At 39.8% G+C, this 25,941-nt stretch overlaps 1 protein-coding gene and 1 long non-coding RNA gene across 5 annotated transcripts; one reads left to right on the top strand and one right to left on the bottom strand.

The window, feature by feature from the left end:
• Positions 1-29: 29 nt before the first annotated feature.
• LOC111253660 (uncharacterized) lies at positions 30-15,858 on the top strand. 3 transcript variants are annotated; one of them, XR_002674759.2, is made up of 4 exons: positions 30-168; positions 8,058-10,573; positions 10,726-11,059; positions 11,823-15,858. It is a non-coding gene; the product is annotated as an uncharacterized LOC111253660 (long non-coding RNA). The 3 variants fall into 3 exon arrangements; XR_015316537.1 differs by having other exon boundaries at positions 10,726-11,207; XR_015316536.1 differs by having other exon boundaries at positions 10,726-15,858.
• Positions 570-18,204, bottom strand: LOC111253659 (uncharacterized). Of its 2 annotated transcripts, XR_015316535.1 has the most exons (6): positions 16,746-18,204; positions 6,044-6,101; positions 4,502-4,617; positions 2,500-2,567; positions 2,214-2,312; positions 1,518-1,657 (listed from the first exon to the last, which is right to left on the bottom strand). XR_015316535.1 is itself a non-coding variant. In XM_022813378.2 (5 exons), exons 1-5 carry the CDS (start codon positions 16,807-16,809, stop codon positions 1,341-1,343), a joined length of 654 nt encoding a protein of 217 aa, XP_022669113.1. In that variant the 5' UTR covers positions 16,810-18,060; the 3' UTR covers positions 570-1,340. The 2 variants fall into 2 exon arrangements, 1 of the variants encoding a protein (XP_022669113.1); XM_022813378.2 differs by lacking the exon at positions 2,500-2,567 and having other exon boundaries at positions 570-1,657; positions 16,746-18,060.
• Positions 18,205-25,941: the final 7,737 nt, after the last annotated feature.

Below are 25,941 nucleotides of genomic sequence, written 5' to 3'. Positions count from 1 at the left end.
GTTAACTTGTTAACCTTAACCTCTTCTCTTGCTATTGCCGAGACATCGCATGACAACCTGACATTTGATGCAATGAGATCTTTTTGTAAGGACACATTTCTTCAATGAGTGAGAGTGAATTCATATTTCCTGCGGATACTCACCACCTAGCGAGGATCGTGAAAGGCGGTAATTTTTTGCCTTATTCTGGACGTGAGCATAACCTTTCAGCGTGGCAAACGGCAAAAAGTAGATTGCTAGCAGTTCATTTGCAGAGAGGTTTTGACGGTTCCAATTGTTATTTATGTTCATTGAGTCAGAGTTTGAGGCTGACTGACAAAGGGCGCGAGTCTTTCTATAGAGTACATTGGATGTATAGAGGTGCAAACAAGCCTGTACAGCGCCTTCGTAAAGGGTTCGATTAATAGCATTCTGGAATGTGAAGCATACGTCTAAGACCACTTGGGAAATCTTTAGGGATATCAACTTTTTATTAAATAATAGTTTAATTAAGTGCAGTCTGCGGTACAGATGCCATTGCTAGCCATGAAACAATATGGCATTAAGCTAAAAAAGTATAAAGCATAGGCTAAAGGCATAAAGCTAACATATCGTTTATTTTTAAATACACATATTTAATCACCTATAGTGCATACAATATACAAGTGTATTGAATCCTAATCCACTTTTTTTTTATATACAATTTCGCAATCTTCACACGAAAACGTTGTTGTCAACTAGTGTCGATATCAATTTTACTATCTTCGAAATGACTGCGAAAAAGCGTTTCACAAATGTCTTTTCTGTGAAAAAACAATCTCAGCGTTATCGTATTCATCCTATAGCGTGACGGTCACAGTCGGTGGTGAGCCCATGGCGTGACTGGTAATGAAAACAAATCTAGAAATAGGTTATTTGCGTGGTATAAGTGAATAAATTTCATTGACTATCCCAAAGCAGGTTTGGTAGTATTTTTTTGCGGGTTGTTCATTCATACAAACGATCAAATTTTAGTAAAATCTGCTTCGAGCTATGAAAAGTTATACCGGACCAAAAAATACAGACAGTTCTTTTTTGGTACTTTGGACTTGAAGAGTAAAAGCAACCTTCAAAGTACACTGCAACTCCAACGCCAGTTCTTCCCACGGTGTTGTGTGTTAAATCAGTTGCACAATTTTGTCCCGTTATACTGAGGAGTGACTGATTTGTTATTTATCTTTATTTACTGAAGCGGTATCGCTGGCGTACAAATACAACTTAAGAGCACCAGGTGATTAGATGGTAGCTTGTAATAGTTGACAGTTTTAACTAGTTCTAATAGATAATTAGGAATTGTCGTCTAGAGAGCAAACTCGTTTGTGCTAGGAAGGTCGGCAGCCATTAGATGGATTGTGTTCAGGTTCCTCGGCAGTCGGATTCGGAGTATGTAAAGACTTCAAAGTGATGGCGTTCAGTTCCAAAAGCGGTGCTCCTGCCATTTTCATCATGCGGAGTGCCTCTAGGTAGCTAGGTGGATTTTTGGTTACTTCTTTGTAAGATGGCGGATCCTGCCGCGCTGTACGGGTACCAACCGACGCTGCTGCGGGTTGTGATAGCGGTGCTTCCGTTGCGACTTCAACTGGTCCACTGTCCTCGATTGGTCGGAAGCAACCCGTTTTTCTCCAAACGGTAACCAAACCTAGCAAGATCATGTAGAAACAACACATTATATATTGTTGTATTTTTCCTTAGACCGCCTGTTCTTTGGTTCCGAACGAACTTACCGTTATCATACACAATTTCATGTCTCTAAATATAAGTAAAATAAAAAAATATAAAACAAAAAAAAATCATTGCAGTCAGTGTACAAAACATATACGCATTCGTAGAATATAGGTTTTTTTTTTATAATGCCAATATATAGTTAAGTTACGTATGACGCAACAGCCTAAATACGTCTAAGTATTAAATACTCCAAAGAGTTTAATATACATGTGGGGGGTGTCTATTGTCGAAACAAGCTCTGATTGCAAGGATTTACGATCAATAAAATCATTATTTGACTAGCAGTAATGTTTATCGGTTGTATGCCAATTACTAAGTCATTGCTGGGTAGAAGATAGTCGAGCTTAAGTAGTAAATTCGCTCAAGTCTTCTTATAATAATTAATTACATTTTTGGGAGTTTCAATGAACAGAGGGATCTTCAGACGAATACTGTGGTGATCGAGCTGACGTGTGTGAGATACTGCTTACCATAAAGCCAGCTGCCGAGTGCAAACATTCCGAGCATGGTTCCCTCATCAATGTCATAGGCAAATCCCAAATAGAAGAATAGTATCACCAAGGCTGTACCTAGAAATATCGTGAGCAATAACGGTATTAGAAAGAAGTATTGAATAATCTATAACTGAATACATTATGTCGTCAGCGTCTATACGATTTACGGCTCTTTACGAAATTTACTTGTGAACTGTAACTAGAGCTATTCTTTTCAAAGGTCCTTGGCTTAGATGAGACAACGGAACTTCGATTTTCAAACCTCGTGTGATTCAGATGTGTCTCGTACGCGGAACTCAGGGAAATCTTGAACGTTAGGTAGCTTCGGGTCTAAGCGGTCACCAACAAGGATGAAAGATTGCAATTAGGTATGACTTTTCCAAGCTAGTTGAAACACTCCAAAGGGGGCCTGATAATAATGATGATAACAGCTATTCAATACTTATTAAAGAAGAATTAAAAAAGCTTGTATAAACGCAGTATGTCTTGCTAAGGTCCTAGACTGGATAACTTCCTCTGCGTACCTAGACCGACAAGAAGCATAATAGTAAACTTTCGTGTGCTTAGTAAACTTAGATTTATATTGGCGAAGTGTGCACACAATAACTTACATAGATGAAATCATAGATGACTAAAAGTAAAAAAAAGAACATGGTTTATTTATTTATTCTAGTTGCTGTTGGTTTGGTCTGCGGTGACCTGCGAGTAGCTCCGCCATTGTTGCTACAGTTTGCATCATCTGTTTGTTCCGTAATTGCCATTTAAACAAAAATGGGTTTGAAACGACCCTGTAGACATTTTCGTGTTCGACTTACTATTTATAAACAAGCATTTTTTGATGAAACGCAGTAGTGCTGGCCAGATAAATCACCTGTATTGCACATGTTCTATTACATACATATGCACACGTTACGGCTCAATTGGGGAAGAATTGTTTCAGCTTATTTACATACCATTGAATTTTGAATACATTACGCACGTTATCAAATAAACGAGCCTCTATTGATGGCGAAAGCTAACGGTCTATTTCAGTATATCAACATCTAGCGAAATATTTATTAATCGCTAGATGTTTAAACGATCAAATCCTTATTTTTTAGGCCAGTTATATTAACAGATCAATAAGCGAACTGGTTTTCTTATCGGATAAATTTATCTTTTTACTCGTCTTATGGGTTATGCTTAGCAACATAAACCAGTATAAGTGATATGAACGATACACATTCATTATACGCTTAAACTATTTGGCCACCCTATGCTGAACTAATATATAAAATAATTAGGTAAGATTTTTGATAATTAAATTATGTTTATTATAGGTTGGGCTATTCGTTTATCTTCCATCCACGCTATTTTTAATCATTATTTGATTTTTTTTTAGCATATACTGCTGAAAAACGGCTGTCATACGAAATGCAGGGCTTAATGCGTTGTTTATTGAGAAAATGTATTTTAGCTTTGCATCGTGCAGTTAACACTTCCATCATTGTGTGAATGATAATTGTATGCAGAATACACTTGAAAGATCCACAGTTTTCCAATATTGTGGCACTCATTCTCCTAAACTTCTATTACCTGTTGTCGATTAAAGTGATCCGATATCTGCTTTGATGAAATCTGCGTTTGTTGTTATCAACAAATATCATCACTAATTTTGCCAGTATGGCGAAAAGCCTAGATTAGAAACATTGCTATAATTGTTTTCTATACGAAAAACCAAAAAAAAAACAAAGTAAACATTTAGTCGGGATAAATTAACGATAACTGTTTTAACGTTATGCGTCTGAGAAAACAGTCGGATACGTCGGTCCACTAGGCTGATCGTCGAAAAAAAATCGGTTTAATAATATGCTAGTACCTGATTGAATACTGGTAATCTGCCAGTAAAATTAATAGACTTTTATAGCAAGATAGGGGAAAGTTGTATTGAAAGATATGATCAAACGTATTTTTAATATGCAAACGAATAAGGACACATAAATGGCTTTATTTCATAGGTAGATCAATAATGCGAATGGAACGATTTGCGACGGTCCGCTCAGATCGCAAGGTAACTATCGGGCGCACCCAATCAGGCAATATTACTGGGTCCTATCTGTTTATATTAGGCATTTCTATGGAAACTGAGATCGAGTAAACAGCTTCGCGCGCTACCCGTACTAACAAAAACAGATTTCCACACACAAAATTGGAATAAGCGTGTCTTAACATTTGAAAAAGCCGACGAAAAACTCTAGCATAGGGAAGACTCCATGGATTGGTACCTGTGGCAAATCCTGCTACTACAAGGCAAGACGCTAGAGCTCGACAAGCCGGGGTTTCCTCCATATGGTTGTTCGGTGTCATTAGCCATGTGTAGAATACCGAGAGACGCCGAAATCTGAAAAGAAACAGATGGGCATCGAAACAGGCAACGATAAGAAAAGATCCTAGAACGACCTATTTTATGATGATTTACGCAAGCACCTATCTATCATCAAAGGATCATCATATATATATATATATATATATATATATATATATATATATCTAATCACACATTATTCGACCTGCTTGTATCAAAAGCATTCCTTATAGCCTGCTTAATCTTTTCAGTGGAGCTAGAATAGGCTAATAGACAACATATACAATGTGCGCCGGTTGTACAATGTATAATTCAGTGTAATGGCAATTTGCTCGCTCAACTTTTTCAGACCTAAAGCGCTAACAAATGTAGGACATACCTTCTAAATCTTAGCGTAAGCAAAAGGTAATCATGGCATATCGTGATTATGACGTTTCATTAATCTCAATAAAAAATTTCAGATAAACCTAGCTTGGTTAGATCTTATACTGGCAACAATTCCTTAAAGCTATACTGATGAAGTCATTCTGAAGACTTGTTCACACAGTAAAAATAGCGGCGTTTTTTCCAAAAAAAATCTGGGGAAAATCTTGATGACCATAGGTAACGTGGTGTTGGTATATCGAGACGTGTTAGAGTTGCACTTAGTTCGAAATGTTCGAAGAAGGTTCCTTCACGTCGATGCAAGAGATTCTTAATTGACTCAAAACATTCAAACGTAGAAAGTTACGAACATACGCTTCTGATGACTCTGTTTTTCGCTTAATTCTTTAATAGCTATTTAGGAAACAAGTGGAATCACAACGAACGCTCAGGATGCTCGAACCACGGCCTCAGAAATATTATGGTTGTGGACTAATATAAAGTGCGCCCATTTACAAAATTTATTTAGTCTGTCTTTCTGAGAACCTGAGTCTTTCATGGAACAGAAACTTCTTTCGGATTTCATTCCTCTAAATTTTTTGTTTGTGGCGTAGGGCTACACGGTAAGAAGTAATGGGGTCCATCGTCGACTGTGTGAAACCAATAGGGTTTACATCTCGGTTATCGGATCTTCTACTTGATTATTCTCCTGTTGTATTCAGAACATTTATCTAACTTAGTTATAGAAATATTACGATCGTATCAGAGCAAGTTTTCTATAAAGACGTTCCTTTATCGGCTGTATGAAATAGGAATCGGTCTAGGATTAACTAGTGTCAAGATTGTTCTGGGTTCTGTTCTAGGTTGTTCTGGTTGTAAATGCCAAAAAAAAAAAGAAACCTTTTATCAGACTGTACAAAATTCCTATAGCAAATCCACCTACTACCACCTCTAACATGTGTCTTTTTGAAGGCGTGTCATCTCTTTGGTTTTCATTACGTACAGTAGTTGAGTAGAAGATCCACGTTTTATGAAAAGAACTATTTAATACTATGGTCGTCCACTATATAGGAAATTACGAACGACTTTCATTTCTTACTTCCGTACGAAGACACATTCTTGCTCGGAGAAATCAGCTTCTTGATGTTCTGCCTCGCCTGAAAAAAGGAAACATCTGAGCAATTAATACCAATTAATCAGCTTCATCAACACCAAACGAGGTATCTTATCAAGGAAAAGGCTTCGGATTTGATACTCCATTAAAATAAGATCAAGATGAAAATCCAGAAAAATTTAAGATACAATTATAAGCATTTTCCTTAGCATCCAAATCAGGTATCCCATTTTTAACGTACAGCAAACGTTGTGTTAAACGTACAGAAGAAGTACGGGCGTTGGTCCGAAACGTCTAAAAGGTTTGCTAAAGAAATCTAAGAGCGCCCCAGGTAAATGCAGAGCCCTGCTTTCTGTAGGGACTGGGTTTTTCCTTACCGGACGGTGCGCAGCAACGATATCGATAGAAACTATTAGCAGGACCTGTTTTAAACTTTTTATTTACGCTGCGATAATGTTTTTGTTATCGAAAAATCCAGTTAATCACTTTGTGTCCAAATAGCGTAGCATGAAGTATACTTTACCACTCCGGTATAGAGATGCAAGAAAAAAACGAGATATAGAAAATATATAACGTGGAGCGAACAGAATGGATATTTACTAGTATGCAGGACATCTGGAACCATAGTATTTATTTTTACAAGCAAAATTACATGAATTCCAGCGCAAATTTGCGACATTTGTTCATAACAGCACGTGCTACTAAGAAATAGTTCCTTTGCTTTGTTGTTTATTACTGTCCCTATATTAAGTTTTTAGAACGTCCAGTAAGCGTTCATGCATACATAAATATAAGGACGTGTCTAAGAAAGAACAAATACAGACGGGACAAGTTATTCAAAAAGAGAATAGGACAGAGCATTTGAACGCCTAAAACAGTTGACACATCGAGACGTCAGAGATAATTGGATCGTTCGGATGACGGTAGCAGAATTCATATTTTATGCTTTATGCAACTAAGTATTACCACTTGAAGAAATCAACTATATTGCGTCGTGTGAATATATTAACTTTCGATTTATAAATTATATATATACTCATACGTATACAACCTAGCAGATGGCGTTTAGTCCTTGGTATACAGGATGAAGCAAAATCACTTATATTTTGCAGATATCATCGAGTTGCGTATTGCCCTGTACATTTATATAAATCCTCTTACAACTAGACGTTCATTTGATTCATACATAGACAATTGTAGCTTTCTATTCTAATAGATTTTGTCGCATTTTTGAGGAGTTATAAACATACATCAAAAACGTAAACAAGCCTTATTATTATATTATATTAAGGGTTACAGACACGTGACAACAAATTTTCAATTTTAACATTTTTCATTTATTGGCAACGTTACGCTTAGGGTACTAATGTGTACAACAAGGCTGAGTTAACATGAGGGAGGAATGTTTTTTGATGAGTTTGAAATACCAAGATTGACTATAGTTCCGAAAAACAAACTTACTAATAATCATATGCTAAGAAAAATCGACGCTCGCATAAAATACGTGTGTTTTAGGGGGCGAAAGGGCTACGCGAAGTAAAGCACTGGCCTCTCACCTAAGTTTCTAAAAATCCTACATAGGAAAGAACGTCGATGCTGAACAACTATTCTGTATTAGCTCAGCGGAAGCTAATTTCGTACAAAGTAAAATCAGCTATACTGACTAGTTCGAAAATACGAGCCGCGTTTTACGAAAATTTTCGCACGCCTCATATTATTGTACACTTATTGAAGTCGTATTACAATCAAGTGGCAACTATTACAGTCTAAGATCTTTGAGATTTGGATCTGTGTTTTCTGCTAAATGAATGCACTTACTTCTTATTCACGAAAAAACCCTCTCACAGTTCCTACCTATAGGAATAGTTTAATTTGTTAGTTATCCTCTGTCCTCCATGTTATATTTTATGCATATTTATGGTTATTCTGTACATTGGCATATATGTAACGGTAACAGTAATTTTTCTGGTGGATCCCAAATTATAGTTGTTCATTGCAGGCGACTCTACCGATGACGAGGATCCTTGAGGCTTTTCATCAGCTTCGTTACTCTACTCAGCCTTTCGCTCGCTTACGACATCATTATATTTAAATCCTAAACATCACCCACGAGCGCCAGCCTTAAGGCAATTCTTCATATCGAATGTTGTTGTTGGAGCCGTTGTTGATACCGCTGCTGTTGCAGCTGGCTATTGGACGAGCACGCTTACAAATTGTTTTCGACTGACCATGCCAGGTGGATCTCACTCGTACGGAAACTATTTATTATTGCTTTGCTTTTTTAACGACAGGGGGCGAAGCTCTATCCGCTCGCAAATTGTACATCAGAAGCCAAGCGTTCATAGACTTCGCCGAAAATGACTGCACAATCCTATCCGACGTGAAGACTCGTTGTTTTCATCCATGATCGTGGCCTGACAAACAACGCCTACTTTCTCCACTACTACAGCCACCGTGATGATGACCTGCTTTTTCCTTCAATCTGTGGACGACGTTCGTCTGTATTTCGACTTGGGTTAATACGCTTATGCCGCATAGCCGCCTGATCTATTAAACTGCTGACGTTTGTTCGGGATGAATTGAACAACTCAATGCTTGACAAATCATGCGCTTCGATTGACAGCAGCGGGCCTGCAACCGGTCGGGAATCCAAGCTATCCATCCGCTACGTATTGTTATCTTCAGTGTGTGGGTGAGGCTCCGTACGAAAGCGTGCATCTCAACTTGCAAATCTCATAGAGGTTCCCATACAGCGACTGTTCGAGGCACTTGACCGACCCTTGTGCCTTGCGAAGTGCTAAATTCAGTACATCGAGATATGAACGGTTCGTGTGTCCAAGACTGGACAAAGAGTCCAAATGGAGTCAGCTCTAGAAGTAGCCAAATGTCAAACATGACAAGACAAAATCTCTACTGGTCCATCTCTACAATAATCAAAGAAATACTATTTTTGTGCACGACCGTCTAGTTTTACATCTCTGGCGAAATATGCAAATAGTTTGTCGTTGGAGGACACACGCTGTAAACGGCCTTGGCTTTGGTGAGTGAGCAGTGACTCTGAGCAGCAGTAGTCTCAATGATCTGAAACGTCTGACACAGTATTCGGCACACGGTTTTTAAGTCGACTAGTGGCACCCGTCTCTACTGCGACTGCTGTAGATCGCTTTCGTCCCCTTTCACACATACATCTATATTAAAACTCTCTGAACGCCGCCTTCCTTCACTGCATTGAGATTAATTTCAGGTGTCAACGTAGATCGATGGCTTCTCAAGTGTCTTACGAGACTGCCGTTGATCCAAGTCATCTGCGTGGTGCCATGCAGGAATTTTATAGACGAAGTTTAGTTGACAGTTCTGCGAGGGGTAGTTCAGGGTCGATGCGTTAGCAGGTATGTGTATGTCCCGTGATTGTGTGCCAAAGACCCTAATAAACACGGTCAGCTCAATCGCGAAACACTGAAAATGATGCCTAAGAAGCTTGCGAGTGTACGAATGGAAACGGTCCGTTAATCCGTACCGGTCCGAGTGGTCGTAGTGCATATCCACACATGTTTCATTCAAACGTTCACGTATAAGGCAGAGGTTATTATTCGAGCGTGAATACGTTATCGCTCCGTGCAGAGCGTGGACTCAGCACCTTAATGCACCGTTCAAATGAAACCGGTTTGCTTCGACTGACTGCCCCCTAGCGTGAGTTAATCACTAGTTCTGAAAGCGCACATATTACATTTGGTCAATTGAGATTAGCTCTGTCCATGTCGTTACGTGATATTGCTTTTTAAGCTACTAATAATGGGGATTGGGAATCGCCGATTCAAGACACCGCGTCGTTCGTACTCTACAACGACGAATTACTCGGAAGCTTTTCGAATTTTACATACCTACCGTATGTCAAGCAGTATTTCTAAAGAGGAAAAAACTTCTACCTTCGGTCAGAACTATCAGCGCTAGGAATTCACTAAGGTTTCAGAAGTACACCGACACGCAAACGTTTGTCAGGATAAGAGGTAAATGATTGGTCTGTTTAGATAAGCGATGGCCGCAATCCTGATGATTTCAGCCGAAGTGCCGCCGCTGCAAGCAAATTTGATTCACGTAGATACGAAGCAGAAGAAAGTGGGATCACTGACCCACTAACGAAATGGCGACTTAATTCGGTCCAGCCCCAGCCGTTTCCTATATCTTCGCAGAAATATAACGAATTACTATAGACTATATATATGTATGTACAATGTGATGTGCGTAGCAGCGTTCGTTGAAACGATGCCGTCGATAAGAACTAGCCATTGCGAATTGGTCAGTATCCAATACGGACAGTTGTACAGATGCAGACGGTCAGTCACAACCGCAATAATAATAATAATGATGTAGAAATGAGGTCTACATATATCATCACAACACAACCCCCATGCTGAATGACGAAATAACTTCTTTTAGATGATGTCATACATGAAGAACTAAGCCAAAGATACATAAGACGCCACATATACCGGCAGCGTGATGGGGTAAATTAAAGTAAGTTCAGTGTAAAATTCAGTTTACGTAATAAACGCATCAATTGTCTCGACAATCAAACTTCATAGATTTTTTAAATCGAATACGACATATTCATATTCGAATTATATGGATAATTTCACAAGAAGATGTGTACTTTGTTCTCTTTTCAGTTAGTCTTCTTTGCAGTGGCGTTTCACTGTTAACAAATGTATGCTGATATGTATGTAAATATTGCACGGCAATCTGCAAACGTCACTGCGCAACAAGTGCATCGCGGACGTCGTCTGGATGGCGCCGCCATGCTGGAAAATTCTTCCGGCAACAACACAACAGTCATTTAGACAATCGCTATAGTGAGGTTATTTGGATCAGATGCGTGTCACAGAAACGAGACACGGTGTTTAGGCCTCAGTGGATCATCGATTGGGTAAACAATTGTGCCAGTGCAAGTGGTACACACGTCGGATCTTGTTCACTGCTCCGCAAAAGGCAATCCGGCCGTCGGTAACTACTGTCAATTTGGCCAAGCGTTTCCGGTATCTTTGAAAATTACCATCATAAGTATAGCTCATCGGTTCTGCGTAAATAGCGAAGGGTCTGCATATCATAAATGCGATCGGTGCTTTCCAGCATAACCTCATTACTGTATTTAGTGCGTGTAGTCAATATTTCTTACTTCAGATACGTTCCCCCTAAACTTTGCCTTTGAGAGATAGAAAAACTCAGTTACTAAAGCCAATAACGTGACTTGAATAATTCATCTTTTGTCAAAGAATGATTAATCATTATTATTAAGCTTAAGCAACGGCTCTATGAAAAGGAACGAGAACGAAACGTTAGTCCAGTATGTGCCGGGGCTAGATGTCCCCAGGAAAAAAGTTGCATGAGGCCGGTGTAGTCCGTCCTAAGACGCTTACAAATGAAGGGACAAAAGTTGCTGAGAATTTTCAGTATACGTTTTGTCTATCATTTTTGCAAGAATTGAAACCTTGTTCATTGAGATTTCCTCGGGTAGAAATTTCCATTGTGAAGCAGTGGCGTACTACATAACGTTAACTGTTACGGTAAGCTGGTGCTGCGACAGCGTTACATGTTTAGGAAAAATTTCTGATCGTCACAACCGAGCATAAAATTTTGCGATCCTACGGCTATAAGCCAGGCACTATCCGCTGCTGTGCTTTCGAAAATATGATTCATCAGGGTACTCAAATTATGTCGGAGGAGCTGTATGTTATCTCATAGTACATCTTCTCTTTTCACGTTGCAGAGGGGTAGTGTTTCTACGTTTGTGCCAGTGCGCTTACCAACCGTTAACTTCGCGTGGCGTGTCTGGTGAAGAAAGAGAAAAGCTGCGCTCAGCTCAGAAAAAGCATATTTCTACAGTGACTATTAGCATGTAAAACAACTGCACTTCGTGAAGTTTCACTGTCACAATGGAACCTCAACGTACACATCAGGTAGACAAGACCGCAGGCAACAAAAAGTAGCTGCTTGTCTCCATTGCGATCCATTTCTGTTTTCGTAATTGTCTAACAGTGATTCGTACGTGTAAAGAGAAAAATGAATAGCATATATTCATAAAATACATGCACGTTTGAACGTCAATTTCTGTTGGCTGGCGTGAGAACCCCACAATGATTTTTTCCATAAATGAATTTCTAGGCTAAAAAAACAAACAAGCATGGATGTACAACGTCACTAGGTAGCTAGCAATATGATGGGATCCCACACTAAGTTTCCTATAGCATAATGAAAACGATTTCATTTCTACCTTAAAAAACGACAGTCGGGTAGCCAGCTAGATGATAAACAAACGCTACAGCGTTCAGCTTTCAATACTGGTCGCAATTAATGAACCACCTAAGCCTAAAGCATTTGTTTCTATTTGATAACAACTGATAGAAAAAGAAAGCATCGTTATAGCACTACCGCTAGATGTGAGAGAGGTTGGACTGAAAAGAAAGTCATCTTTACCATACTTGCATAGGCTGAGTAAACGTCTACTTCAAAAGAGTTAACTGCATTTGCTATAGTGATCCGACCTTCAAAACATGTAACACTTACCGATGCATGACGTACGTACGTAGCGTGGTGATTTCGTTCCGAGTACATCGTCCTCGGCCAATAATAACCATCAGACACACTTTATCTTTGCGCGAACAGAGTGACATTTATCAACCCCAGTGCAGCACTTTGTCCGTATGTTTCGTCCTACGTTGAGCGTACTGACGTACATGATCCGATCCCCCAAACAATGGCTGGAGCATTCATTGCGACCAACGTTAGTGCAAGCCAACCATGATATAAACGACCGAACGCGTCATCATTATCAATGTCGCCGAGCTCCAATGACCCGAAGTAACTCGCTCAGTTTATATCGGCAGAGTATATCTGTATCCGTCATTATGTAAACATAGGCGTTGCATTGCCCTAATCCTGTTACCTATCTTTGTCTTTGCTGTTTGTCATGGCAGTCGCCTTCCCTCCCTTCTAGTACTGGCTGGGTAGTTACCTATTGGGTTACTGCGTATTGCACACACCACAGGCACGAAATCATATAGCGAAAATAAGGAGAAAAGCGCTAGAGAACGATATTTAGCCCAAACATAGTTGTTTCTGCTCGAGCGCAAATCCCATTGCAACCTTAGACCTGACTTCGAAATATCAATGGGTGTAACAATCGGATTAGGTCTAATCGACTTTTGTTCATCTCATTATTATCTCCGCATTAGTGAAAGTCAAGAACTTGATGAGATTTACTGAAAAAAAATTATGATGTTAGATTTTGAAAAATATATAGAACTGTACTAATGCTTCGAGTTTTATACTGCCGTCAAGCATTGACTCAGACGACTGAGCTCTGAAAAATTCTATGTCTACGGCCGGTTTCGAAGCTAGGCATCTGTGTCCCTGCGCCTACTAAACGAACGCGTCGCCACTTCACCATCGTCGTGTCTCTGTGCACCTAGAATGGGTAAATAAAATCATCGCTATCTTGATTGATCGTACACGCTTGACACGTTTCTATCAATTATTTCAAGGAGAAGGACTACTGGTGAACCCAGTGGTCGACGCGGCATAGTCGGGATCACGTCAAAATCAATATAGCGCCTTAATTTAAATAGGTACAAGTCGAGTTGAAAAACCTTATAAGTGCTGCTGATTCCGGCTGCGAGTCATCATTGTCTAGCGCAATAAAGATAATTTTCCCGAAGGACAAAAGAATGCCACGTTAGGGTCCACGTGATCGCCTAGATAGACCCTTAAGGTAAGACTTTCACTACGAAGAGTGTATACGCGTTTGTAATAGGGACTTTCACTTTCCTGAAGCACGATTTCTCTATTCTATCCCTCAGATTACCCTCTATCTAGTTCAACGTAAATGACTGAAAGTAATCATTTTTACTGCTTACTTACGTCATAGGCAAGCCTTAAGTTTGAACGCTCGGCTTCAAAAGCTGGCTTTATCGAGCTGCGATCGAATGCTAGCAAAAGTGTTTTGTCAATGTCTGACAAAACTGATATCGGCCTGGTTTGAAATGCAGACAAACTTAGCAATCGCACACTTCGACGGCAGTAACAATACGCCATGATCGGCGGCTTGAATAAAGTCGTTGTGGAAGGATTCATTCGCTAGCAACTATCCCGTCACCTATTCTAGTTGCCCCAGAAGGGGCAATAAATGGCTAGTGTTGCATTTTAGAATCTCGCCTCATCGTTCTATTTGATTGAGACTGCAAACACCCTATTCGTAAAATACAACAACTGGCGCCCGATAACTAAAGAGGTAAACGTTTGTGCGTAAAGCACTTGAGAACTGTTCGTCATCCACAATCTGTCATTCGCGATCTGTCGAACACATCCAGCAATCAGCTGTTGTCCTGTGAAGAATGCAGGGGCCTTACGTATATTTCGATCGGAATATATGATATCGCCAAATATGATAATTTCGGATGCTTTCTCTTTGCTCTCGTCAAGGACGAATAAAATTGCAGAAATGTAACATGCTGCAGCATACCCATTGGTATGTAGCTCAGTTTTTACTTAGGTCCCTTCTGGGTCGGGCTTCTGGTTTACAATAGGTAACAGTGCTCGAAATTGACTTGCACGGTAAAGCATATCAAACTGTCATATTTTATACATATGGACTGTCTATTTTTAGCCAGTTATTCAAGAAGAAAGCTTTTTCGATGTTCTGCCTGTCACTGTTATGATGATGACGATGAGTTAAGAAGTCGTATTAGGATTATAGCAAGAATAGCTATCCAGATCGTTTAGCTGGTAAAATATCATTAATGAAATGACCCTGTCTAATGTCGCATAGCACTAAGCGTGACCCTATAAGCGGCTTAAATCTAGTTCTATACACCAACTAAGCGTAAATCAGTGAATCAAGGTAAACACTATTGCCTAAAATGTTAGAACGGTTATACTTAGGCTAGAAGTTTATGAGTCAATTATAAAGTAAATATTGCATATATTCTAGCTATGGGGATTACTAAGTCAAATGTTAATGGCAGAGGTAAGTATGGAAAAAAAAACGTATTGCATCATAATAATATGATCGTATCTTATGTCAAACATAAAGGCAGCGTTACCTACAAATCAAAGAGACAAGCCCTCAGTATGTTGTTTCTCCAGTGAACACAAAGGTGACTACCTCCTATTCCAAAGATTTCGGAGCACTTTTATCCGTACATATCGTTTAATTACTATTTTTGTGTATTTGTACATTGATTCTGTCGTCGGAGACATTAGCGACAATGATAAAAGTTCAACTAGTTGGCATCCCTTCAATGCTAACCACGAGCATGCGACCATCGCTGGTTTAAATTTAGCTTTGACAAATGCTCATTACGGCATGTGATTACCACGCCGTCTTACGAGCCGATTAGAAAAACTCGAAACAATGTCAACAAGACCCACCCCGGCTAGACCTTCTAGCGGGATCAGGCTCTTGACACTACACCGCAGAGGCGATTTTGATCATTTGTTTACGCAGTAAAAATAGCCTCGAACGCTAAAAAACCTGACATCGCCTTGATTATAGATCATCGTTAAGTGAAATTCAAGTGTAACCCATTCGAAAGGTCTGGGATGGCCTCGACTGAATCTCGACTATGTCTATTTCTGTGCCTATAACTACGCTAGACCTCGCCTTGAACTAAATAGCTACTCAACGGCTCAATAACTACACGGACTGATACCGTACAGCTTAGTTTATGTAAAAATCGCTTTTTTTTTTATGCTATCGACTTCTTTTGATAACGTCAAAATAAAGCAGAATAGCTAATCATCACGCACATCTATTTACACGTTATCTGTGATTACAGAAATCCTAGATATGTTTAACAGAAATCTAACGAAGCTAGAATCTGTTAACCTCGTGAAAGCGCCGATTCGTTAGACGTCTATTTGGCTGACCTAGTATTGCCAATCCTATAGATAACCTAACACCTTGACCAGGATAGAAGACATTTAATTTCGACGACATATTTAAATACGTCAGATACAATAGGATAAAGTTAAAACGGTTACATCGCCCCAGTCCATTGCTATTGATCACTAGCGAGGGTCGAGGTAAGTAGAGGGCTAGTCATTTGTTTTTATGCAGGAATATAGGTGATATCATCGCCATTATTACCAATTACGCATTTTCTCAATGTTATGACACTGAAAATAACGTTCTTTTTCCATTCTTTGTAACGAGCATGTTTGGCGTGGACCAAAAAGCCACCGAAAACAAAAAATGTCCTTATATTAACGGAATGTCAACGGATTGTTTTTCTTTCGACTGGAAGTGGCCAGATGATTTGAATATCCATATATAGGATCGCTACGGTACCGATGGCTGTATTGCTGTTGAAGTGGGTGTGAGCTTTCTTAAAATATCCAGTTAATTTTCGATTGATAGTTGTCCACGATGTCAAGGAGAGGCGTATTATCATTAAGTACTTGCTTCGCTAGCTAGATACGCGCAGTTCCAAAGATGGACAAATATATATATATATTAATTGTTTCTACTCATGAGTGACACTAGTATATCCCGTCCCGACAACGAACGACACCTGCAAAATGTTTGACGTCACCTCATATACAATAATAATGCGGACTTGTTGCCTAAAAAGAACACGTAAACAGAATGCAACACAAAAAAATGCACAATCTAAACGTGTACAGGTGTACCTACCAGGCGTCAGGAAGCGGTACATAGCTTCCTGCTCATCGCCTTCCTTCGTGCCGGTGTAGGCCATCGTTCGAATAACGCAGCGTTAATTGAGGCAATAATTACTCCGATAACTGATGAATAGTTTTGCAGTATACGCAGCTCGCTAGCATGTGGAACACTTGCTAAGGTTATTGATCTGTTCCTAGGACCACGTACGTAACTTTGCTCCGGTCCGTCTAAACGACCTGTTTTTCTGTCATTATTAGCTCGTTATCACGAACAGCCCACATCTGGTATTCGTGATGGTAGCATCTTCAAAAAGTAAAATAACTGTTTACCATAGCACTCACTTCTATATCAAGCACATTGTTACTGATTATTTCAATTCAACGTCATTCAGAAAACATCAACTCTTGTTATCACTAACAACACGTACTCTGCACGACAGGTCAGATATCTAGCACCAATTGAAGCCGCATATTATGACAAACAACTCGGCTCTTACTATTTTGCCATTTCAGTACTTTAGTGTTTCCCTTCGTAGCAGCGTAATATGGCGTTTGTGAGAATTGCTTACGGCAGACCAGTTATAGCCGCTGCTTCGAGCGACGCTGCTCACAGGACGTAGCTCAACTCAGGTAACGAATGGCCACTAGGTCTGCTATTCGCTCGCTTAGCTTTGCCTCTGTGGGGTCTCACGTCTGGTTCCTCCTTTACGTGTTACTGGCAAATTTTCACATACTTTTAGCAATTTTTGCGGCTGTTTCGCGTTTATCCATCGGTTGATTCAGTCGCTTGAGTAGGAACCGTTATGGCCTGCTGACTGATTATAAGTATCATACATATATGTCTCTGGATACTGCAAATACATATAATAGACAACAACCAGTAGTTTTCCTGTACAGGATATGATCGTGTCCGGAATGCCAGCGACCGTAACTAACTGTTCGTCGTGGATCGGTTGTTGGGGCGCTGTGTGAAGCGTCTGGCGCAGCAGCTCCGCTCAGTCTGATTTGGCACGAAATGACCCAGTCACGCCAAGTTCTGCTTTTTGAGAACTGTTCGCCAGCTCGCCTTCGTCTTCGCTGTGGTCAACGTAGTTCCGTAACGGTGCCGGGGCGGGCTGCTCCAAAGGCTCTATCTCCAGTGCCATCACTCCCTTGCAGTATGCTTTCCAATTTCCCTTCTTCCCTTTCTCTTGAACACATTTTCTATAGACGGTGCGTTCATCTGAATGACGGCTGTGTCTGCGTGTGCGCGAGCCGAACCCAATGGCAAAAAAGGGGTAGAGCATTTAAACGTTTATGCCATAGTTGTCGGCAGAACTTTGTGCCATTATCGCCGCAGTCGTCGGACACTCACGAACAGATCAGTGTCTCGTCTTCTTTTCTACCGACGACAGTAGCATAAGGAGTGTTATTGCAGTTGCTGTCCGCGCTACTCTAGGTGTCAGCATAGCGAATCGATGTAGGCGGACTGGCAAGTACATTGATGATAACGTTTCGCTGTCGCCGCCGCCGCTGCTGCCGTTGTTACTGTAGTAGATGGTGTGAGGAGAAAAACTAGATTAGGACCCAGCCCGCCCCACCCCAGCCAAGTGGGGGCCGGCTAAATTGAACTTATAGAGCTAGTAGCATTTACTTTCGAAGTAAAATAAAACGCTATTAGCTGTGCTAATGGTGGACTTGGCGGCGAATGTATCGTTTGGGAGTATGTCGGTAGACGGAAAAAGTGGCCACCCGGTTGCTGAAATACCCGTTCCTCGTCACAGCACAAATATCTAGTTGTGATTCTGTTCGTGGTGAAACAATAAACTTGGGACGTTTCACGGAGCAAGCAAAATTACTCCATATTGTCATATTTTAACACGGAAATGTAGACAACGACAGAACGAAACTATACGAGGGGAAAACATTCTACCGAAATTCGATGCATCGCTGTTTAGTATCGATCACAGGATAAGGATCTGTCCGATTAGGGGCTGGTTAACGAGCAACCCAAACAGACAGGTTGGCAACCTGCGAAAGTGACTGCGAAAGGAACGCCTTTAACGCAGCCATATGAAGACAATTGTGTTTAATTTTCTAGGATTTGTAGAATACCTATTACATTGTTAGAGTTGTAGGATATTTACGAATACGTAGAAGTCAGTGGGTTGAGAGTCTCTGAAGGTTTTATTTGACTGTCAATGGTAGCTTAAGTCATTCCGATCTTGCCCCAATAATGCCCCATTGTGAGAGAGATTAATACCTACGTAAAATAGCATTACACGGAATTCGCGCGAGAGAGGAGAATAATGCCGTATCTTTTGTGTCTATTTATATTCAGTAAATTTCTTTTTTTGCATGTTTTTATTCTGCAAGCGCTTTTTATTTCTAACTGAGCTGCCCACATTACGTTACTCCAATTGGCCAAATCAGTGTATTCTTTCGAGCGTTAACGCGGAAAACACACAAGTCCCTATTTATTAGAAGCCTCGTCTATACACAACTTTTTATTGTAATGAGGCACACCTTTAATAATATATGAATCCTATCGTTCCTGAACTCGTTCGAATAAATACGCATGCTTACAAGGTTTTACAAACCCGGAGTCCATTGCGGCGTACAGTATGGATCCCAGCTTGTTCCAGCTGTTGCATTTCATGTTTAAAACCCCGCAAAAGGTTCGCGTAGCATACGGGCGCTAGCGACGCAGCAAAATGGCAGATATTTTTTCCCAAGAACGTTGATTGTTTCTTTTAAATGATTCCTCCATCTTGTTGTACGGTGGACGATTGGGAAGAGATCAATGTTCAACGTTTGCTGTGATAATCTATCGACTCCTTTATAATGGCTTGCTTCCTGATTTCGTTTTAGGATGAGCGTGCGTCCTTTTTTGATCAATCGGCACCGTCTTATACACGACAATATAAGAACTTGATAAGTCGGTCTTGGTCGTTGTTTCTAACTTAAGTATCATAGCCGAAACGGCATCAGGCCTGTCGAAGGGTAATTTCGGCAGAATTGATTTAGTTTTGTGTTTGGGAGTTTGAAACTTACTGCACTGCTTATCTAAGTTACCTCCTTTTCTCAGTTTCGTTAACTTCGTTGATCTTGATTTGACGTTGATTGATCTTGCACACTGTAAAACTTGACAATTACGCATCCGGTACTACATTCTTTTTCACTACTTCATCAGGAACGGTCCAGCTGAAATAACCACAGGATTTTCTGTGAAATTGGTAAGCAATGAACAATATCTAACAGATTTTAGCGACCAGTGCGTCGTAACCGAACTTCACAGCGGCTGGAACGACACAGCGGTGCCAAGAAGTCACTGAATTTGTAAAGACTCTAAGGACTTAGGAATTCTAATGACTCTGATATATGCAAACTCACCCTAGTCACCTTAAAACATATCTTTTTTTCAATAGTCTGCATGTACTAGGGAAACTCTGAGAAACAGGCAGGTTGATCCCACATGAACTTAGTGAAAGTGCCATTACCAACCAATTAAACGAATCTTGCGCATTATTTGCACGGTTGAAGAGGCAGCCATCTTTCCACAATATCAGTACCGCATAAAAAAGTGAGTATTTTATAACGATGCTTAGCGTCTGAAATAATGGTTCAGTTTCTCTAACATTTTGAAAAATCTGATGGGATCTAAATAATTGGATCTGACGGGTTTTGACTTTTCAGTTGACTACCCCTGTAAAAGATGTAGTGGTTTCTATTACCTAGTCAGCTAGCTGACGCTATAAACGGAAATAACTGAGCGCAATAAGATGAAAACGATGTCTACAGACATCCGTAAATAGTGCAAGTGTATACGCTGTATCCAACGAATGCGATCCAAGAAGAAGTTCGAGCGAAGCTACGTAAGGGATAAAAGTTGCGGCACATGCAAAGAAACTAGGGTCTCACATTTGAAATACATCTTACGGGCTAGGTTACTTGCTATTTAATATTAAAATTACACTATTATTATTATTGTTTTCAACCGTATTCGAGAGGGAAAAACCTAATTTACGCCAAATAATATAAACAAATTTTTCCATAGGATTTACTCTCTAATACGATATTCAGTATAATTATGCAGTTGAATAAGGAAAGCAATCAAATTTAGCGGGAGCTATTTCCCACTGTTGCGTACTGTTATGGACGAACTATACAACACATCAGGGCTTGTTTGATAGGTCGGAGATCTTTCAACATTCTCCGACATAAATGACGGGATCGTCTATGAACATGCTTCCGGTGTTGACAGTTACCACCTATGCAACCTCCGCTGTAATACGAATGACTTTCTTGTAGAGGGGAACATCGAACCTCTCGCTCCTCCTCTATCGTCGCCTTCTGGCGCTATCTGACGCACTGTCAGCATCAAACAACCTTGCAGAAGCTGACAACCTTATATGCGTGGACCTTGTAGTTCCGCCGAACAGCCCCTTGCCTTGTGAACAGACCTTGTTCACAGTTCATTATGGCCAGCGTTACTAGAAGATCTGTCTACGCCGCGTATTGTGTTATTGGGTAAGTTAGGATAAATGAATAAGGCTAGTGTTTTTTAAGCATTCTGAACCGGCCTAAAGAGGCAGTTTCGGAAGATGATTGCATCGGCGACGCCTACACTTTTTTGCAGATGCTGGTGCAATATTTTTGGATATAAAATTGACTCGTTTGAGAGTTTTTAAGAAGTGGTTCACAGGTGACAGCAAGCCCCATCGTTTCAGGCAGACGAGGAGCATTTCATGAGATGGTAGCGTTTGAGGCGGAAACATTTACTAAGAGATCGCTCAAGCAGTCGACTCGCCGGCTCCGGAGCCGAAATAATTAGCTAGCCTGAACATTGCTGTCGACAAACATTATTACTTAAGACAATGACCGCGGGAAAGTGTGACGTTGCACTGTCGAATGTCTCGCGGCAGTAGATGGCCTGGCAGCGAGTAAATTAGTTTATGAGTGAAATACAGGAGAGTATTTCAAACTACTAGTATTGTTCTCTACTTGAACGTACGACGTCAGGTGACGGATATTCCGTATGTACAAAAGAACGTTCCAGTCAATATCGGCATAGCTACCATTTCATTTTGCTGTCTTCACGAGAACTATCTACAGGACGTTGAAGTGATCGAAGTTGTACGGAAACGAATTGGGCAAGGTACTGATGTTTGCGCTAAATGTCCGCAAGGGCTTTGTACGACCTTTAGCTGGCTAATTAAATGGTATACTTAAAACAAACACATGTTAGCATATTGCTAGTCGCTCACCTTAAGGTAGTATATCTTTCAGCCTATTAATAATTGATAAAGAACTACATCCATTTTTCGAGGCGGACCGTTAATGTTAGTTTCTTGCAGAAGCGTCCACATTTAGCGCTTTCTGCCCAAGAAGGAACGAATTTTTGCGAGGTCTTACAAATCCTGAAGTTCACAGGATAATCATCGTACGTTCAAATAAACGAAAAATCCGTAAAGGTTAAGTAAGATAAGCGAAGGCGCGATAATGTAGATCATTCTCTTACAAGGCTCGTTTGACGTAGTTCTTCAAAACGTAAGGAACTTCGGAATATATATTAGAACAGAATGACTGTACAAATAATCGGCGAATTCAAATTATTGTGTATAGTAAGAAGACATTGTAGAAGATGAGTGCAGTCTCCGCCGGGTAACTCGTATGACAGTATTCGAGTCGATCTTTGCATCTAAGTAATGGCGACTATCTTGTAAACGTAAGCAACGCGCGATAGCACGCAACATTTGATCTTCACTTAAACGCCGTACTTACTTTTCTAAAAATCTCCTGAAGAGTACATTGCTTTCAGTGCTCAGACGATCTTAATGTACTCATTGCTTTACATATATATAGTGGGACAGAGATGACTGCAAGTATTGCGTAACGTTTTTAGTAGTAATGTCTGGCTACCAGCAGACAGCAAATATGTATATATACATACTATACTGCGTATTCGATGCTTGTCGTAATTGTATAACTACACAAATATATTGTATAATGTGAAACAAATTGATTTTTGACATAGAGATATTCTCTTTGAAAAAAAAATAACCACGGTTCTCATAGCGCCGTTAATCACTCAACCGGAGCTAAGTAAGTTACGGGCGTTTTGTTATTTAGATGGAGTAGGGGGATGCTGTTATCTTAAGGCTGTAAGGCTCTAGGTTGTAAATGTTGGCCAAAAACTTTAAACTATAGTTATATAATTATAGCAGTTTTTGTAAATTATAAGCTCTATCGCTTATAATGTGTGGCTTTAATTAATAATATTGTTATTCTTTTCAAGCTGATGTTTAATTCAGGTTTCCGTGGCTTATTTTTCCGTGCATTGCTTCCCAAGTAAAAAGTTTGCCGTACCTTACACTTGATAGCTCAAGATATAATGGTACCATATATATATATATATATAATGGTTAAGTTGATCTGTCGTTTTTAGTTACCTATGACTATGAACTTCTATTGGTTGAAGTCAATTAAGTTCTACAAGAAACCGTTGCTAATGTGTTCTATCTCTAGAGAGTTCAGATTCTGAGGGTTTAAGTTCAGGGTGCCGAAACTACTGTAAATGCTATTTACGAGCAACGCTTGGGTCCGCGTTAGAATTGCGTATAATTATAGAAATTTCTGTGAACAGGAAGCTGCTTGCTTGACGTGATGCTCGTAGTCTTTATTGTTATTCCTCCTAACGTCTCGGAAATGGCCTGGTTTGGGGTGTAGCCTCTCCAGTATATCTCGTGTGGCAAAACTTGGATGAGATATCTCCAGATTCCAAAAGACCATCTATGTTTGTTTTTGTCATGCCCAATCGATCCGCCGTATGATGCTTTCAAACCCTGCCGAAATTGATATGATTGCTCTCGTTTATTTACCTGCCTATAGGGCCAAGTTGTCGAACATTACCACAGATTTGTAAATCGAAGTACAAATATGCACTGCTTTAATTTCCGTTCCAGTTTTTGGTCAGCGGTAGCATGCGGACGTGTAACACGGTATAATACTCTTATAGAAGTGTTAGCAGTAAGCCAAAAGGACAACAGATCAATCACTGAATCTGTTAACAGGGTGCCAACATTGAGAGCGCAGTTCGTATCGCTTTCCTTTACTCTTCTCGCTTTTAATCGCTCGTTGACCAATAGCCCGACGTTATATTTCGTTGAAAAAGCTATTTCGTTAACAACTGTCGTATATATATGGCGTTCGGATCACGCATTGCTTACTGCAGACTAAGGAGGCAATAAGAGAAACAATACGTTTAAAAGAGAGTATAACTAAACAGCATGAATACCGTCTAAGTCGATTCGGGTTACGTACCTCTCGTTCGTCATGAAATTTAGCAGTTTCATCGTGTTTTTTAGATTACTTCTATTGGTGTTATCTAGTAGTTCTTCTTTTCTGTCCTAAATACAGTCCTTCCTATATCCACTTTAAAATTTTTAACTCGGGAAAAAGAGAATCATACAAATTAACAAAAACAGCACGAATCAACAGAAAGAATACATTGCTGCTATAGCCATTATATCGTATAGATATTTATCTAGAACGATTATGAGTATGGTGCTAAGAAGATCTGTTTGGGATACGTTGATAGGTTAGGTACAGAAAAAAGAATATTTCATTTACAATGAGAGAGACCGGCTCATTGTTATAGTCACTGTGTTACCGCCAAGCCGTTCGTGACGAACCGTGCAAAATATTAGTAATTATACCTGGATGATATTATAATTTTTGTTCGTTAGATATTAAATGAAAGTGATAAATATACGTATAATATATTTGTGGTCGGTTCCTTACTGTTAGAGCACTTCTTTTAGTCGCTGGCGTTATTTATTTTATTTACATATTTATTATAATATAAGGTGAATAAAGTATGCGTTTAAAAAAATCGTTTTTGCTTCACGCGATCTGAATCGCCCTAACTTAGGACTATTCTGAAGACTCGATCCCACTTTTACTTACACAGTATACTGAATTCTGTATCTTATACTTAGAATTCGAATTTTTTTATCGTTCGATTTCGAATGTAAAATCCATATATCTCGTAGCGTTGACCTAGTGTATTTCGTCAGTTTTATGGTACGCTCAATTTTTTTGAGCAACAATATCTGTACATCGCCCTATGAACGCGCGTTATAATGAAAATCAACGAGACGATAGTGTTGTTCCCTTTCGAAGTGAGGTTGTTTGTGGAAGCTACCGAGGTAGTCTAATTGCATGTTCATGATGGTCTGTTTGACTGAAAATTGGCTTTATTTTTTCAGATGGGTCAAACATAGGTTCCGATTAAGTGTTGTCCCAGTTCTGCCAGGCCAAATGTACTCGGCGAGCCTAGACCCCAGTCAACTTGGTTGCTTGAACACGCATCACATAATCATCTATGACACACTTCACAATACATGAGATTGAGCCGCGACTTTTTAAATTAGGTGGAGTAGCAGACAGTTTTGTGTTGGAACACGATTTTTTCTTCGAGCACGAACAGGCCGGCTCTACGGTACAACATAATAACACGAACTGTGTTTTCACACAATTATTATTATTATTTCGTATAAACGAACTAATCCAAATATACGAAATAGTGTAAACTGTCGGTTTGAAGGAAATTTCAATCGGAGGGAGAGTCATAACAGTAATCTGGATAAAAATTATTTTTTGAGATTTTTGGCTCTATAGACCTTGCTTCTTGCTCACTTTGACGGCTCCCATCCACCTATTATATGTACCACATTGGCTTGAACGGAAGTTTATAACACTGTTTATAACAGCGTCTTTCATTTTTATCGTGCTTACAGCTTTTCTCTCATAATGACTTGTATTAGGAATATGTGGAATAGTTTGTTTACAATTACGATATTTCATATTTAGCATAAACCTAGCATTGCCGGTTAATTAGATCGCGGGCAAAATTTGTTTGTAAGTTCATGTATTTTAAAGTTATCACGTCGCCATCGAATCTGACGCCATGAAAACGGCGTATCGAAAGCATAACCAGAAAAGGTCTGCAATAATAGTACGTAGATACGGCATAGGGGTATATACCGAATGGGTATATAAAAATGTCGATAGGTTTAGTGATAATGGCACATGTTATGCCCTATAGGTCAATAGTCGCTGGCTGTAGAATGAGATACCTGTTCAATTTTCTTTATTAGATATGGTTTAATTTGTAGGATGTCCCAAAAAGTTTGAATGATTAACTTCAATTTTTATTCGCATTTAGC

This window comes from Varroa destructor, unplaced genomic scaffold, assembly GCF_002443255.2.
Source record: "Varroa destructor unplaced genomic scaffold, Vdes_3.0 BEIS01000007.1, whole genome shotgun sequence".
Taxonomy (NCBI): Eukaryota; Metazoa; Arthropoda; class Arachnida; order Mesostigmata; family Varroidae; genus Varroa; species Varroa destructor.
This window is presented reverse-complemented; position numbering and strand designations above follow the sequence as displayed.

Coding starts and splice junctions, on each gene's coding strand:
- LOC111253659 (XM_022813378.2), bottom strand. CDS start 16,809: ATGGCCTACACCGGCACGAAGGAAGGCGATGAGCAGGAAGCTATGTAC. Junction 6,102..16,745: donor GTACCGCTTCCTGACGCCTG/GTAGGTACACCT, acceptor TCCTTTTTTCAG/GCGAGGCAGAACATCAAGAA. Junction 1,658..2,213: donor ACTCGGCAGCTGGCTTTATG/GTAAGCAGTATC, acceptor TGATCTTGCTAG/GTTTGGTTACCGTTTGGAGA.